This window comes from Chlorocebus sabaeus, chromosome 11, assembly GCF_047675955.1.
Source record: "Chlorocebus sabaeus isolate Y175 chromosome 11, mChlSab1.0.hap1, whole genome shotgun sequence".
NCBI classification, from domain to species: Eukaryota; Metazoa; Chordata; class Mammalia; order Primates; family Cercopithecidae; genus Chlorocebus; species Chlorocebus sabaeus.
In genome coordinates, this window is record NC_132914.1 from 50,122,982 (window position 1) to 50,139,198 (window position 16,217).

At 41.3% G+C, this 16,217-nt stretch overlaps 1 protein-coding gene across 1 annotated transcript; it reads right to left on the reverse strand.

Annotated features, from left to right (window-relative positions):
- Positions 1-6,708: 6,708 nt before the first annotated feature.
- On the reverse strand, positions 6,709-12,511 carry LOC103239492 (keratin, type II cytoskeletal 6A-like). The gene is made up of 9 exons (XM_073021337.1): positions 11,689-12,511; positions 10,547-10,761; positions 10,137-10,197; positions 9,882-9,977; positions 9,593-9,757; positions 8,966-9,091; positions 8,128-8,348; positions 7,869-7,903; positions 6,709-7,755 (listed from the first exon to the last, which is right to left on the reverse strand). The coding sequence occupies exons 1-9, from the start codon at positions 12,226-12,228 to the stop codon at positions 7,520-7,522; spliced, it is 1,695 nt and encodes a 564-aa protein (XP_072877438.1). The 5' UTR covers positions 12,229-12,511; the 3' UTR covers positions 6,709-7,519.
- Between the last annotated feature and the right edge of the window lie 3,706 nt (positions 12,512-16,217).

The following is a 16,217-nucleotide window of genomic DNA, read 5'->3' on the forward strand; positions in this document are numbered from 1 at the left end:
ATCTGGTAAAACATCATTCAGGGTGTGTCTGTGAGTATGTTTCTGGATGAGATTAATATTTGAATATATATGCTGAGTAAAGCAAATTGCCCTACTTATGTGAGTGGGCCTCATTAAATTAGTTAAAGGGAAGAATAGAACTAACAGGTCAGTAAGAGAGAATTTTTTTTGCCTAATAGCATTTGAGCTAGGTTTTTTCTGCCTTTCGACTCAAACTAGAACACTTGCTTTCTTGGGTCTCCTGCTTGTCCACTGCAGATCTTGAGACTTGTCAGCCACCTGAATCACATCAACCAATTCTTTATAATCTCTCTCTCTCTCTCTCTAAATAGATAGATAGGTAAGTAGATCGATAGATGCAGATAGATAGATAGATAGAGAGATAGAGATATACATATATATGTGTGTCTGTATATATATATCTTATAGTTTCCATTACTCTGGAGAACACTGACTAAAACACAGGCCTAGTGGTTTCAGAATTGTTAGTCATCCCACCATGGGAAGCAACCTTATCAACTCAAGTACAATACTGACATACGGTTCTTACAAGTTTCTTTGCCTTTAGTCTCATAGACTCCACTCACTTCCAGAGTTCCTAATGTCAGCCTTTTTTCTCCCCATCCACTTCAGGGAGATGATTTCATACATTTGTAATATAGTTAGATCCTTTTGCCACATTGTACATTCCATTCTAGGATCTCTCAATCTCATAAATCATTTTCTTTAATTTCAAACATTAAGGTTTACTCTGCAGTATAAAATTCTATGAGTTTTCCCTAATAAAAATCCCACAGTATAAAATTCTATGAGTTTTCCCCATAAAATCCCAGCAAATTACTTTGTGGATGTCAACAAACTGATTCTAAAGTTTTTATGGGGAGGTGAAAGACCCGGAATAGCTAACACAATATTGAAGGAGAAGGAAGTCAGAGGACTACAAGCATCCTACTTTAAGACTTACTATGAAACTACAGTAACAAAGACACTGTGGTATTGGTGAAAGAATAGACAAATAGATTAAGGAACAAAACAGAGAGCCAGAATTTGATCTACATAAATATAATCAACTGATCTTTGTCAAAGAAACAAAGGCAATACAAAGACAGCCTTGTCAACAGTTAGTGCTGGAATAACTAGATATCTACATGTAGAAAAACAAATTTGGATACGGGGCATATACGTGCCACAAAAATTAACTTAGAATGGATTGCAACCCTAAATGCAAAATGCAAAACTGTAAAGCTCCTAAAAGATAACATAGGAGAAAGATTTGATAACCTTAGGTATGACAATGACATTTTAGATACAATACCAAAGTCAGGAGCCATGAAAGAGATAATTGATGAAATGGACTTCATTAAAATTATTAATAAAACTTCTGCTCTGCAAAACACACTACCAAGAGAATGAGAATTCAAGTCACAGACTGGAAGAAAATATTGGTAAAAGATATATTCGATAAAGGACGGTTATCCAAACTGTACAAAGAACTCTTAAAATTGATAATAAGTAATACATTGATTATAAAATGGGCCAAAGTCTTCAACAGACCCATCACCAATGCAGATATACAAATGGTAAATGAGCATAGGTCATCAGAGCAATGCAAATTAGCATAATGAGATATCACTGCATGCCTATTAGAATAGCTAAATCCAGAACACTGACCATACCAAATGCTGGCAAGGATGTGGAGCAACAGGAACTCTCATTCATTGCAATGCAAAATGGTATGGCTACTTTGGAAGAGTGTCTGGCAGTTTCTTACAAAACTAAACATACTCTTACCACACAATTCAGCAACTGCATGCCTTGGTGTTTACCCAGATGAGTTAAAAACTTGCGCCCATCAAAAAGCCTGCACACAGATATTTACAGTAGCTTTATTCCTAATTTCCCAAACTAGGAAGCAACCAACATATCTTTCAGGAGGTGAATGGCAAGTCAACTGTGGCCCATCAAGACAATGAAATATTATTCAATACTAAAATGAAATGAGCTATCAAGCCATGAAAACACATGGAGGAAACTTAAATGCGTATTACTAGGTGAAAGAAGCTAACCTGAAAAGGCTGCATACTGTATGATTCCAACTATATGACGTGCTGGAAAAGGAAAAAAGCTATGAAGACAGTAAAAAGATCATTGGCTGCCAAGACTTAGTTGGGAAAGATAAATAGGTGGAGCACAGAAGATTTTTTAGGGCAGTGAAATGAATTTGTATGATACTATAGTGGTAGATACATATTATCCGTTTTTCATAACCATAGAATGTACAACAGCAAGAGTTAACTCTACTGTAAGCTTGGACTTTGGTTAATAATGACACGTCAACATAGATCTGATTGTAACAAATGTACCACTCTGGTGGGGGCTGTTGATAGTGAGTGAAGCTATGAATTTGTGTGGGCAGTGGGTATATGGTAAGCTTTTGTACCTCTGGACAATTTTACTGTGAACCTAAAACTGCTCTAAAAAATAAAGACAATATAGATAAACCTGGAAGACATTATACTAAGTGAAATAAGCCAGACATAGGACGACAAATACTGCATGGTCTCACTTATTGGTGTTATGTAGAAGAGAGGAACTTATGGAAGTTTAGAGTAGAATGATGGTTATGAGAGACTGGGGGAGGAGGTGGGGATGGGATAGAAGGGGAATTGCTGGTCAAAGAGCACAATTTCAGTTAGATGAGAGGAATAAGTTTTGAGATCTATTGTGCAGCAGAGTGGCAATCATCAATAATAACATATTGCATATTTCAAAATAGCTAAGAAAGTAAATTTCAAATGTCTCACCACAGAAAATGATAAAGCAAGGTGATAGATATATTAAGTAGCTTGATTTAATCATTTCATATTTTGTATATATATAAAAACTTATTGTACCTCATAAATTTATGCAATTTTGTTTTTGTCAATTTAAAATGATATTAATTTTTAAAATCCCCCCAAAATTCTATGGATTTTGACAAATGCATAATGTGACCTCACCACTACAATTGTTTCACTTATCACCTTGCAAACATCCTTTGCCTTTTCGTATAAACTTTATCCAGTTTATTGATATTTGCACTATAGCTTGCTGAGATTTTAATTGGGATTTTGTTGAATCTATGTATCAGTTTAGAGAGAATTGGCAGCTTAATAATTCTGAGTCTTCCAATCTACCAATCTGGATTGTCTCTTCATTTATTTATATCTTTGATTTATTTCATCATTATTTAGTAGTTTTCCACTTACGGAGTCTCTTTATATTTTGTTAGATTTATGCCTAAGCATTTAATCTTTTGGTGTTATTGTGAAGGGTATTGATTTCTAATTTCAAATTTCAGTTCCTCATTGATGGTATATAAGAAAGTACTTACTTTTGTCTAGTAACCTCGTGGCCTGCAACTTTGCTGTCTTTGCTTATTGCTGCCAGGAAAGTTTTGGTAGATTCTTTGAAATTTTCTACATTGACTAAATGTCATATGAGAATAAAGAGAGTTTTTTAAAAAATTTCCAATATATATTACTTTTATTGCTTTTTCTCATCTGACTGCTGCAGTTAAACTTCCAGTACAATGCAAGTAACAGTGGAGAGAGGGGACATGTCTGCCTTGCTCTCGAACTATGCGAAAACGGCCTAGTCTCTCACTATTAAGTATGATGTTAACTATGGGATTTTTTATTTTTCTTATGTTCTTCACTAAGTTGAGGAAGTTGCCCTCCATTTCTTGTTTGCTGACAGGCTTGTTTTCTTTGAAACATGAATTGGTGTTGGGTTATATAATCAACTTTTTCTGCATCAATTGATATAGTTATATTATTTTTCTTTTTTAGTCCTCTGATATGGTAGATTTTATTGATGGCTTTTGAATGTTACACTAGCCTCACATATATATGATAAATCCTGGTTAGTTATGGTGTATAACTTTTAAGTACTTGGTAGGATTAAATTTGGTAATATTTTGTTGAGCAATTTTGCATCTATGTTTATAAAAGGTATTGGTCTATAGTTTTCTTTTCTCAAAATGTCTTTATCTAGTTTTGGTGTTAGAGTAATACCGACCTCTGTAGAATGAGTTATAAAGTGTTCTCTCTGCATCTGTTTCCCAGAAGATATTGTAGATAATCGGTATCACTTCATTTTTAAATGTTAATAGAATTAACCAATAAAAATATCTGGGCCCGGTACTTTCTTTTAGAGAGGCTATGAATTATTGATTCAACTTATTTAATAGGTATGTGAGTATTCCAATCTATTTCTCCCTGTGTGAATTTTGGTAACCTGTGTCTTTCAAGGATTTGGTGCATTTCATCGTAGTTTCAAGTTTTTTCATTTGTAGTTTTCCTTTATTATGCTTTGAATGTCCATATACTGTAAGATTTTATTTTTTATATGGATACACATATATACACATTGTTTTAAACCTCCTTTTGGTATACTTCTACATCCTAGATAATTTACCTTGTCAGTTATTTTCCTTTTCATTATACCTCATGAGTATATAACTGTATGTGTGGTCAGTGGGCTTGGGTCAGTTATGACATGCGTGCTGTTGGGGAGATCTGGAGGGCAATGAGGAGACATCAATGTCGGAAGCTGCCCATGTTGCTGAGGAAAAGCCTAAGGGTGAACACAGTGGGAATCTGACACAGCAGGATCCTGAAACACCTTCTGTGAATTTGCCAACCAAATAAAATGTCTCTAGTGATGTGGGAGCCAGAATGTTAGGGTGATAATTGTCACTCCTGAGGAAAACAGGAACTGAGGTGGCCCAAAGGCAACGCTAGCTGACCATCCGCTCATATCCTGAGACTTTCCTTAGCCATTCAGAGATGCCAGTCCAGTTCACAGACAGGCCAGTTCACTCCTGAGGGAGGAATATAACTGTCTCTTCTGATAAACAGACTTGGTTTCATGGAATCTCTGTGAGAGGCTTAGAGTACAAAAGGGAGGGAATTATACAGAAAATGTGGTATATATACAGATGAAATACTACTCAGCCATTGAAAGGAATGAAATAATATCTTTTACAGCAACTCGAATGAAACTGGAGGCCATTATTCTAAGTGAAGTAACACAGGAATGGAAAACTAAAAACCATATGTTATTACTTCTATGTATGAGCTAATCTATGAGTATGCAAAGGCACACAGAGTGACATAATAGACTTGAGAGACTCAGAAGGGGGAAAGTGGGAAGGTATCTCAGATTTAAAAAACTACATGTTAGGTACAAATGTACTCGAATGGGTGATGAATGCACTAAAATCTCAGAATTCACCACTACATAATTTATCCATGTAATAGAAAACCACTTGTACCACAAAAGCTATTGAAATAAAAATAAAAAGAAAAGAAAAGACTATGTCTAACTTTTCATTAGAAACAGTGGAATGAAGAATATGCTGGTATGGGATAGTCAAAGAACTAAAGAGGAAAAAGATGTAAACCAAAAATCCTACATCTAGCAAAGCAATCTTTCAAAAATGAAAGTGAAATAAATACATTCCCAGATTTAAACAAAACAAAAAGAAAGCAAAACAAACAAGCTCAAAGGAATGCATTGCTAGCCAACCCGACTTACAAAAAAAAAAAAATCTAAAAGAAGTGTTTTGTACTTAATGCAAGTAAATCCTGACGGAAATATAAATCTGCACCAAAAAAAAAAAAAAAAAAAAAAACGAAGAGCAAGAGTAAAGATGATTATAGACAATTATATAATTATTAAAAAGTATGAATTTATATTTTATTATGTCTTAGCTTAAATGGTTTAAAAAGCAATTTTATGAGCAATATATATAAAATCATATAGTTATTGTTGGTGCTATGACATATAGAAATGTAATGCATTTGACAACAATAGCACAAAGAATGTGAGAGGAAGCAGAGTTATACCGGAGTAAGAAAATGACACAGAGGGCAACCTAAACTCAAAGGCACAAACGAATAGACTAAATAAATGATAAATATGAATACAAAAAAAAAAAAAAAAGGGAGGGAATTTCCATTCTTGTTTTGCTTTCCCATTTCAAGGAATAAGCATGTGAGTTTTGTGCCTGGCTGTTTGTTTTTTTATTTTTTATTTTTCAATTTATTTTTTGAGACAGAGTCTTGCTCTGTTGCCTAGGCTGGAGTATAGCAGCGTGATCTCAGCTCATTGCAACCTCCCTCCTGCTCCCGGGTTCAACTGATTTTCCTGCCTCAGCCTTCCGAGTAGCTGGGATTGGCACCCACCACCATGCTCAACTAATTTTTATATTTTTAGTAGAGATGGGATTTCACCATGTTGGCTAGGCTGGTCTCAAACTCCTGACCTCAGGTGATCCACCCACCTCAGCTTCCCAAAGTGTGGGGATTACGGGTGTGAGCCACCGCCCCCAGCTGTTTGAATTTTAATTGTATCAGCTTTAATGTCCCATTTCCCTGTTGTGAAGATTACTGTGGTGCATATCCATGTGCGTATAGCTTTCTGCATTGGCACGTTCTCCTCAGGATACATTTCCAGAGGTGTAATTTCAGTTCTAAGTAGGCACATATTGATTGCTGTTGATACACCTTGTCAAATAATTTTCTTAGTCATGGGGCAATTCTAAGTATAAATAAAGTATCTTATTTTCTTCTCTAATGACTTTTATTCTATTTGGCCAAAAATGTTTCTCCACCTGGGCATTTAGGCCAAGCGCCGGTGTATAAGGAGGAGTAGTCTTAGAGACCAAGTCAGAGGCACTGGGCTGCAGTTCCTACGTACAGTAAAACGAGAGTGGACAATCATGGTGGACCAAATGCCTCCCACTCCACTTGCCAAACATTTAGGAGGAATTTGATCTGAGAAGAGACCTGAATATCAGGATACCATAGTGCTGTTAATTGAACCTCTCTAAAGGAGAAGGTTTAAGCACATGGGGATATGGATTATCAGTTAAAAATAAAAAGGCATTTGTCAACTGAAAAAGCTGAAGAAATATTGGTACCATGCATTACTTTAAAACCTGCTTTATTTAGAAATTACAAAGAGCAAAGAGCAGAGAATTCATCACAGGGAGACAGACTGTATACATCATACGACTAGTCACTTGGGCTTCCATGGATACTGCGGGGGGGGTTCACAATACTTTTAAGGTAGGGAGTTTGGGGGCCAATGGAAAATAAGTGGAAGTTGTTCTGATATAAGCCCCAGGCAGTTTTCAGTAATGAAAAGGAGCAGAGATCGTTTTCTTATCATGCTCAGCCTCAGAGATAGAACACTGGAGGCAAGAAATTAATAATTTAGTAACAAAGTGAAGCTCCAGTGGTGATTACATCATGATGTAAAATCAGAGGTTGATCTGATGGTGAGCAATGGGTGCTCAGGTGGGGCTGGTATAGACAGAGAAAAGAAGTGGGGGCACTAAGCATCCATCCCCAGCTCTACCTGGGAGAGCAGGGGAGACTGGAGGCCAGGAGAGGACAGGCAGCCTGAGGAGAGGGCTCTGCAGCCAGAGAGGGGCCTGAGAACTGTGGGACCGAGAGCTGGTGGCAGCAATTCAGTGCTTGTAGCTCTTCCTGCTGGAGGAGGAGGTGGTGGTGTACTTGATGGTGGAACTGCCGCCTCCAACAGAGCTGAGGCCACCCCCAATGGCTCTGCCGCTGCTGGAACTGAAGCCACCTCCAACGCCAAGACCACTGCCATAGGAGTAGCTGCTTCCTCCACCCAGGCCTAAGCCACTGCCGACACCGCTGGCACCGCCATAGCCACTGGAGACGGTGGATTGTACCACAGCTGTGGTGGGGAGGGGACAAGGACACAAGAAGCCACGGTGAGCTCATCCTGTCGGCCTGAGCCCAGTCAGAAGAGTGCAAGGGCAGGGGAGGAAGGCAAGCAAAGGTACTTACAGATGTTGACTTGTCCAACGCCTTCGCCATTCAGCCTGTGGAGAGGAACACAGGAAGGGTGAGACCTCAGAGAGCCCTTCTTTCCCTGGACCAGCGTGGGCAGCCTCGGTGTGTGAAAAAGTCCATGGGAAACAGCTCTTTTAGTTTTCTCTCAAGAAAAGCAATTATGGCCATGGGCAGTGCACCCTAGAGTTGTGCTCAGTGCAAGGCACCTTGAAGATGGACTCAACTGTTGGAGGAAGCCGCGTCAGTTACCCACCTGCACTCCTCGCCCTCCAACAGCTTGCGGTAGGTGGCGATCTCCACGTCCAGGGCCAGTTTCACGTTCATCAACTCCTGGTACTCCTTCAGCAGCCGGGCCAGGTCCTGCTTGGCCTTCTGCAGGGCATCCTCCAGCCCTTCCAGCTTGTTCTTGGCATCCTTGAGTGCCATCTCCCCACGCTGCTCAGCATCAGCAATGGCGGCCTGCAGGCTGGCACACTAGGAGGGGAAAGGAAGAGAAGGAACTTATTGCCTGCTCCTCCAGAGGAGGCTCGCTCTTGTTTAGTGAACAAGGGTCCTGTAACCCAAAATTGACAGAGAATGAGCTCTGACTCTTCCTGTCCAGTGTTTTTCCATTTGGCAATATTTTTCTAGTCTGGGAGTCAAGTGACAAAGTCCTATGCCCCTTGTATTAAGACCTGCATGAGAATGTGCTCTGTATCTGATGGGAGACAATACAATGGACCCAAAAACAAGGCATATGGAAGATGAAGGCCCAGATTTGTATTGAGTGCTGTTTTCAAAACTACAACAAGAAAAATTTTGAGGAATACATCTGGATGCCACATTAAAATATACAAAATTATGACTATCTGTAGGTGAGGTGATGACTTTTTACTTGACTGTTGAGACCTGGCCTTGCTCATGCCTCAGAGGCTCATCCTCTTGGGTGGGATTCACTTCTCTATTGAGTTCTCAATGAGGGCAAGAACTATATATGTTCCTCACCCTAGTGTTGGTTTACTTTTCAAGAATTATCTCAAATAATAGCTAATGACTGCCTAATGGGTCTAGCAAAAAATGATCCTTCTCTACTTCATTGCCCCTCACCATACCTGCTTCTTGACGTGGTCGATCTCAGATCTTAGCCTCTGGATCATGCGGTTGATCTCAGCAATCTCCTGCTTGGTGTTGCGCAGGTCGTCCCCATGTCTGCCCGCTGTGACCTGCAGCTCCTCGTACTGCAGTCCAGAGGTGGAGAGAGAGACAGTGTCTATAGGTTCTTACCTGGCTAACGATGACTTTCACTTGTGTATCATGCATGTCATGAAGTGAACCTAATGGCTTCTCCCCAAGGAACTTGAGGAAAAGCTGATGTTATGTGGTGGGTGGATACTAAACACTAGAGTCACAGACCATCCTCATTGTGGCACCACTATCTGCCTAATTTCCTTAGGGAGTACAAATGTTCTGTACCATTTTCTAAAAGTCAGCAATCAGGATGAAGCTAAGTGCAGAGATGACTATGTCATTGTCTATGGTAGTTTTCCTCCTGCGTTGGGTTCTTTTTCCTTCTTGACTTGGGCGTAAGTTCCGCAAATGTCTACTCTAATAGTGCAGGTGCACATCCTGTGAGAGGACCCTGGCTTCCTGTAAGGGGATGTCCCCAATGAAGTCTGCAGTTCTCTGGCATTCAGAGCTGGACACAGGGATTCCTCAGCGGCTACCCACACCCTGCTCACCTTGCTCTGGTACCAGGACTCGGCCTCAGCCCGGCTCCTCTGAGCAATCTCCTCGTATTGGGCCTTGACCTCAGCGATGATGCTGTCCAGGTCCAGGTTGCGGTTGTTGTCCATGGACAGCACCACGGATGTGTCTGAGATGTGGGTCTGCATCTGGGACAGCTCCTGCAGAACAGAAGGTCATAAGATCAACTTCACTTCTGACATTTACAGAGATACCCAGCCCTATACATCTTCTCCCCTTTGCAGACCCCATCAGAGTAAACAGAAGGATGGTGGAGACGCTTACTGCTTCATACAAGGCTCTCAGGAAGTTGATCTCGTCTGTGAGAGTGTCTGCCTTGGCTTGCAGTTCAACCTTGTTCATGTAGGCAGCATCCACGTCCTGGGGAAAGAGCCAACAACCTGGAGTTACCTGAGCGCAGCCTCCCAATCTACCCACCTTCTAGTCCCCCTACCGATTCCCCTCTCCCAGGTGAGTGACGACACAGAGCCACTTCTGTCCTTCTAAGTGAATTTGAACCTCACGGCTTCATCTGCTCACCTTCTTCAGAGTCACAAATTCATTCTCTGCTGCTGTGCGCTTGTTGATTTCATCCTCATATCTGCAGGAAGGAAGGCATGGGATATATTAGAGCCAGTGGGTAGGATGAAACAGAAAAGCAGCCTGGGATCCAACATTTTCCCAAATGGAATATATTCTAATTGAGCTTTCCTGCCACAGAGCGCCTAAGGGATGATTTTTGCTTCTCCTAAATTTGTCACTTCTTTAATCTCGCCATCCTCTCATAACCATTTGTGGTTCTTGCAGGTTTGCTCCTAGGGACTAATTTGTGCTTTCCGTTTCCATGGACATGGGTTGTTAGGAATCTTACCCCCATCTGGCCCTGGTCACCCAATAGTCTTGAAGCGTGTGCTGCAGGAAATTGAGTCCATTTCTCCTATTTAACTCACTTGTTCTTGAAGTCCTCCACCAGGTCCTGCATGCCTCTGAGCTCCGAGTCCAGGCGGCCCCGTTCCCCGACGATGCTGTCCAGCTGCCTCCTGAGGTTGTTGATGTACTGCTCGAACAACGGCTCCAGGTTCTGCCTCACGGTCTTGGTGCCCTGCTCCTGCAGCAGGGTCCACTTGGTGTCCAGAACCTTGTTCTGCTGCTCCAGGAACCGCACCTGGAGGGGAAGCAAGATGGTCATTTTCCAGGCCAAGGAAGGAAGAAAAAGTGTCTGATATCTGGTTTCCTGGCAGGTTCAGGAGGTCCCCATGGTGCTGGGCTACTACAGTGCAAGTAGAGAGGCTCAGGCTGGGCTCGCCTCCCCCAATCCCTTCTCCTTTGCACCCCACCAATCTCACTAGAGAAATTGTCCCACGGACCATTGAGATGTGTGTTCTCACGCTGTAAGCTATTGTTGGTATCAGTGAGTTTCAACATTTCTTCGTTTTCTTTTTCCAAGCACAGTCACAAATCTAGTTTAAAAATATTATTTACCTGATGTGTTGTACAGTTTTTATTACTGATAGGACCTCAGTTAAGAGGGATATTAGATGTTGCCTTATGATTAGATTCCAGTCTACTTTCCCATTTAGTGTGGTTTCTCCCCTCAAATATTCTGATGTTATGATCATTCTCTGTTTTTAAAATTAATTAGCATTTCTCTGTGTTTTATAGTTGTTTCTATGCCCATTTTTTCTTAATCCAGCCAGATTATCTTTTTCTTTTCTTTCTAAATTTTTTTCCTCTTACTCAGAACGCATAGTGTAATTTACCAGCCCATATACTCCTGGCATTTGCTTTGTAATCTCTTAGACACTTTAGAGGGAAGAGTTAACCTACTCCACTCTCTGATGGCCTCATCTGTGCTTCAGGGTTGTGAAAAGTTGTGGCTTTCCCTAGGCAGGAGTGAGAACCAATCCGGAGATCCCGTGTGGGAGTGATGCCCGTCCCTGCTGCCCGCTGTGCGCCGGAAGCCACGTGCACTCTCTGCAGAGCTGGGCTGAATCCCCTTCTCCCTCCCTCCGAGGTCTCCCTGGCAGGAATGTGTTGTTCCTCTGGTCTGGGGACCCTGAAGTGCCCCATGGAGGGCATGACCCTGGCTCACCTTGTCGATGAAGGAGGCGAACTTGTTGTTGAGGGTCTTGATCTGCTCGCGCTCCTCGGCCCGCACCCGCTGGATGGCGGGGTCGATTTGCAGGTTGAGGGGAGTCAGGAGACTCTGGTTGACGGTGACCTCTTGGATGCCTCCAGGGGGGCACACAGGGAAGCCAGGGCCCCCAAAGCCACCAGCAAGGCCGGCTCCACCACCCAGGCCAAAGCCAATGCCGGCTCCACCACCGAAACCAAATCCACTCCCGGCGCCACCAAAGCCATAGCTGCCTCCGGCTCTGCTGCCATAGCCGCCACTGATGGCACAGCTGCCCCCTCCAATGGAGATCCTCTTGGAGCCCCCCAGGCCATACAGGCTGCGGCTGCCAAAGCCAGCTCCTCCACATGCGCCACCCAGGCCACCACTGCCCCTGGAGCGGGACACGGAGACGCTGCTGAAGCCAGAGCGGCTGACCCCAGGGAGCCTGGCTGAGCCGGCACTGAAGCCCCTGCGGCTGCTGCTGTGGCTCCTGATGGTGGTGGATGTGCTGGCCATGGTTCCAGGAGATGAGAGGGCTGTGGAGAGCGTGAGAGGCTGGAGGTGAGAGGGAAGAGAAGCAGGACTAAGAATCAGGCTCCGGGCAGCAGCTTATATATGGAGAGCATGGGCTGGGCCCAGTCCTGGAAGGTGAGCTTGCAGGTTGGGAAGGGCTGGGCTTTACAAATAGTGAGATCACACCTGGATTAGAAAAGTTATGAAATGCCGAGATTGCATTTTTCACCTCCTTTAGTCAGGGAAAATGTTCCTGCCTCCAGCTTTGACTCGAGATCTCAGCACAATAAGAACATTCTCAGTTCATGAAGTTGGAGTTAGTCACTGTCTCTAGCAAAGGTTCTGCATGCTAGGCTCTTTATCAACATGCTCCGAGAGCTTTCCTCTTCCCAGTCTGACTTTCTTCCAGCAGAGATATTGGAGATCACACGCACTGTATTGCAAATTCCTTAACAGAAATATTACCGTTTTCCTTGTAATTATTTTTCCTTCTATGTGGAATTTCAAACATGTAGAGTAGCAGAACAACACAATGGGCCTGTATATACCTATTACCTGTTTCCATGATGATTACCTTATGGCGAGTCTTATTTCTTGTATATTTCCACCCAATTCCCTTATCAATGTTAAATTTTTTTAAATCCCCAAAATATTTGGGATTTAATTCAATATTAATGCAATATTAATCTCTAAATGATAGGTCTTTTAAAAATATAACTGAAATATTATTTTGTATTTTAAAAGTTTATGTATTTATTAAGTCTTCGCCCTCAAGGAGTTGACTCTAATAAAGATGACAAATAACACAAAAGGAGATAGAAGACATCGCCTCTAGTGGCATCACTGAGCTAGAAAGAAAGTAATGCTTGACTAGGAAGAAAAGAGCACAGAGAGGGGATGTAGAGGGGACAGTGGGGAAGGGTTTTGTTTTTTTTTTTTTTTTTTTTTGAGACAGAGTCTTGCTGTGTCACCCAGGCTGGAGTGCAGTGGTGCGATTCGGGCTCACTGCAACCTTCACCTCCCAGGTTCAAGAGATTCTCTCACCTCAGCCTCCTGGGTAGCTGAGATTACAGGCGCTCGCCACCAAGCACAGCTAATTTTTTGTATTTTTAGTAGAGATGGGGTTTTGCCATGTTGGCCAGGCTGGTCTCGAACTCCTGATCTCAAGTGATCCACCCGCCTCAGCCTCCAAAAGTGCTGGGATTACAGGCACGAGCCACCACACCCAGCCAATTTATGTATCTATTAACATCAATATGTCTATTCAATTCTCCAATGTCCTTGTTTATTTATTGCCTTATGGTTTACAATTCATTTGTTGATGAGACCAGATTAATTGTCCTGAGTAGTATTTCAGTCTTTGGGGTTTCTTCATTGCTTACTCACAGTGTTTCATTTAAGATGCTACTGTGTCCTCTATATTTCCTGCAAACTGATCATTAAAACTTGAAGCTTAATAAGACTCTCATATATTTAGACTTTCCAGATGTGGATGTAATAGAATGCCTATTTAAATATTGAAAATTGGCCGGGTGCCGTGGCTCACATCTGTAATCCCAGCACTTTCAGAGGCTGAGGCGGGTGAATCACCTGAAGTCAGGAGTTTGAGACCAGCCTGGCCAACATGGTGAAACCCATCTCCACTAAAAATACAAAAAATTAGCCAGTGTGGTGGTGTAAGTCTGTAATCCCAGCTACCACTCTGGAGGCTGAGGTGGGAGGATCCCTTGAACCTGGGAGGCAGAGGTTGCAGTGAGCTGAGATTGCACCGCTGCACTCTAGCCTGGGTGACAGAGCGAGATTCTGTCTCAAAAAAATAAATAAATTAACATGAAAAAAAAATACCGAAAATTATTTACACACTTATTTCTCTGTTTATAAATTGAATATGTAATAAATGTTTAAGGAGAAAATACATACTAAAGCCATTCCTCAGGCACACAAACATTTTATGTGGAAGTAAGCACTGTTACCAAGCCCCTGTGTATCCTTCTGGTAACTTTGCTTGGATACGTTTCTGAGCTTTTTCTGGGGAATATGTGAGATGTGTGTATTTGTGTGTGTGTGTGTGTGTGTGTGTATGAGAGAGAAGACAGAGGGTGAGAGAGGAGGGGGAGTTTTATATGTAAAGAGTAAGCCCCCTTGAAAGGTACATATAGGTGAATTATAGCTAAAGAGAGAGAGAGGTTTGTCTGTGTGTTTTATATATTAAATTTGCATACATATATAAAATATTTTAAAATTATATACATATTAAACAATACACATGTATTATCTTCCAATTAAGTTTGTGTTGTCTCTACTTTGCCTTCCAAATCTATTTTCTTCTCTTTATTCTTTTACCACTCTGTGATCCCTTTTTTTCTGTTTGCTTTTCTCCATCTTTTCCTATGTGTCAATTACTGTGCCTTCAGCAATATCTTTCTTTCCTCTTTGCGCTGCTTTCAGTTGGTCTTCGTTTCTATTGTTCTTTATTGTTTCAACATATTGTCCCTCAGTTCTCTTATTTTATGGAGGTGATCATTTCATTGAAATTTTTTTGCTAATATTTTATCGTGCCTTTTTTCTGTTGAACATTCTTTAAGTGCCTTTTTTTGTCTCACTCCTTTCAGTTTTAAATGCATAGATCTTTTGTGGATCCTGGAATGGTTCCTTTCCAACTGGTGCTCATTTTTAATGAGATGAGCATCCTCTGGGGCTGCCATTTGCAGGACATATTGTGGGAGAAGGGACCAGGGGCCTATTCAGGTGGGTTGGAGTTCTCATTATGACACAAGGCTGTGTGAATAATTCTTTTAAACATCAATTCAACCAAGCCAACAAAGATCACTGTAGAGTGGCTCACAAATCACAGGCTCTCTGCTTTTTTTTGCCTTACCAACAAAATGATGCCAATGGGCAACAAAATACTGTCAACATGACTGGGCCACAGGGTGCCCAGATATTTGCTCAAACACTATTCTGGATATGTCCCTTTGGATGCTTCTGTATGAGATTAAAATCTGAATCTGAATTGTTAGACTGGGTAAAGCAGGTTACCCTTCCTAACGTGGGCAGGCCTGTTTAGTCAGTTGAAGGCATAAATATAATACAAAGACTGAGTAAGTGGATAATCTTCTTGCGTGACTATCTTCGAACTGGAACATTGGATTTTTGTTTTTATACTGCCCTCAGACTTTATCTAAAATATCTCCTCGTTCTGGGTCTCAAGCCTGTAGTGTTTTGGATTGAAGCTACACCATCAAATCTTTGGAATCCTTGAGATTGAGTCTGGAACTGGAACATCGGCTCTCCAACTTGCCATCCTGGGACTTGTTAACCTCCAAGACAACAACAGCCGATTGTTAATAACAATAATTCTTTCTCTCTTATCTATTAATCAATCATCTATCTATCTATATATATGTGTGTGTGTGTATAACCAAAAGGATATCTCTTTATATATATATATATATAGTGTGTGTGTATAAGCTGAACTTCATTGAAATTTCAATACATGAGACTTTGCACAAAACACTGCCAAGAGAATGAGAAGTCAAGCCACAGAGTAAGAATATGTTGGCAAAAGACATATCTGATAAAGTACTGTTACCGAAACTATACAAAGAACTCTTAAAATTAACAATGAGAAAAAACCTGGTTGTAAAATGGGCCAGAGTGTTTAACAGATACATAACCAAAGCAGATATACAAATGACAAATAAGCATATGAAAGATGTTCAACATTATATGTCATCAGGTAAGTTAAAATTTAAAAAAACAATGAGATAACACTACACGCCTATTCGAATGTTTAAAATCCAGAACACTGAGAATACCACATACTGGTGAAGATGTGGAACAACAGGAACTCTCATTCATTGCTTGTGGAAATACAAAATGGCATGGCCACTTTGGGAGAGAGTTTGGCAGTTTCTCCCAAAACTAAACCTACTTTTACCATACAATTCATCTACTGAACTCATTAGTATTTACCCAAATGAATTGAAAGT

Bases quoted from the DNA above. Each gene is read 5' to 3' on its own strand.
- LOC103239492 (XM_073021337.1), bottom strand. From the start codon at position 12,228: ATGGCCAGCACATCCACCACCATCAGGAGCCACAGCAGCAGCCGCAGG. The intron at 9,758-9,881 runs GTAAGCGTCTCC...TCTGTTCTGCAG, and splicing joins TGAGAGCCTTGTATGAAGCA to GAGCTGTCCCAGATGCAGAC. The intron at 9,092-9,592 runs GTGAGCAGGGTG...TCTGGACTGCAG, and splicing joins AGTCCTGGTACCAGAGCAAG to TACGAGGAGCTGCAGGTCAC.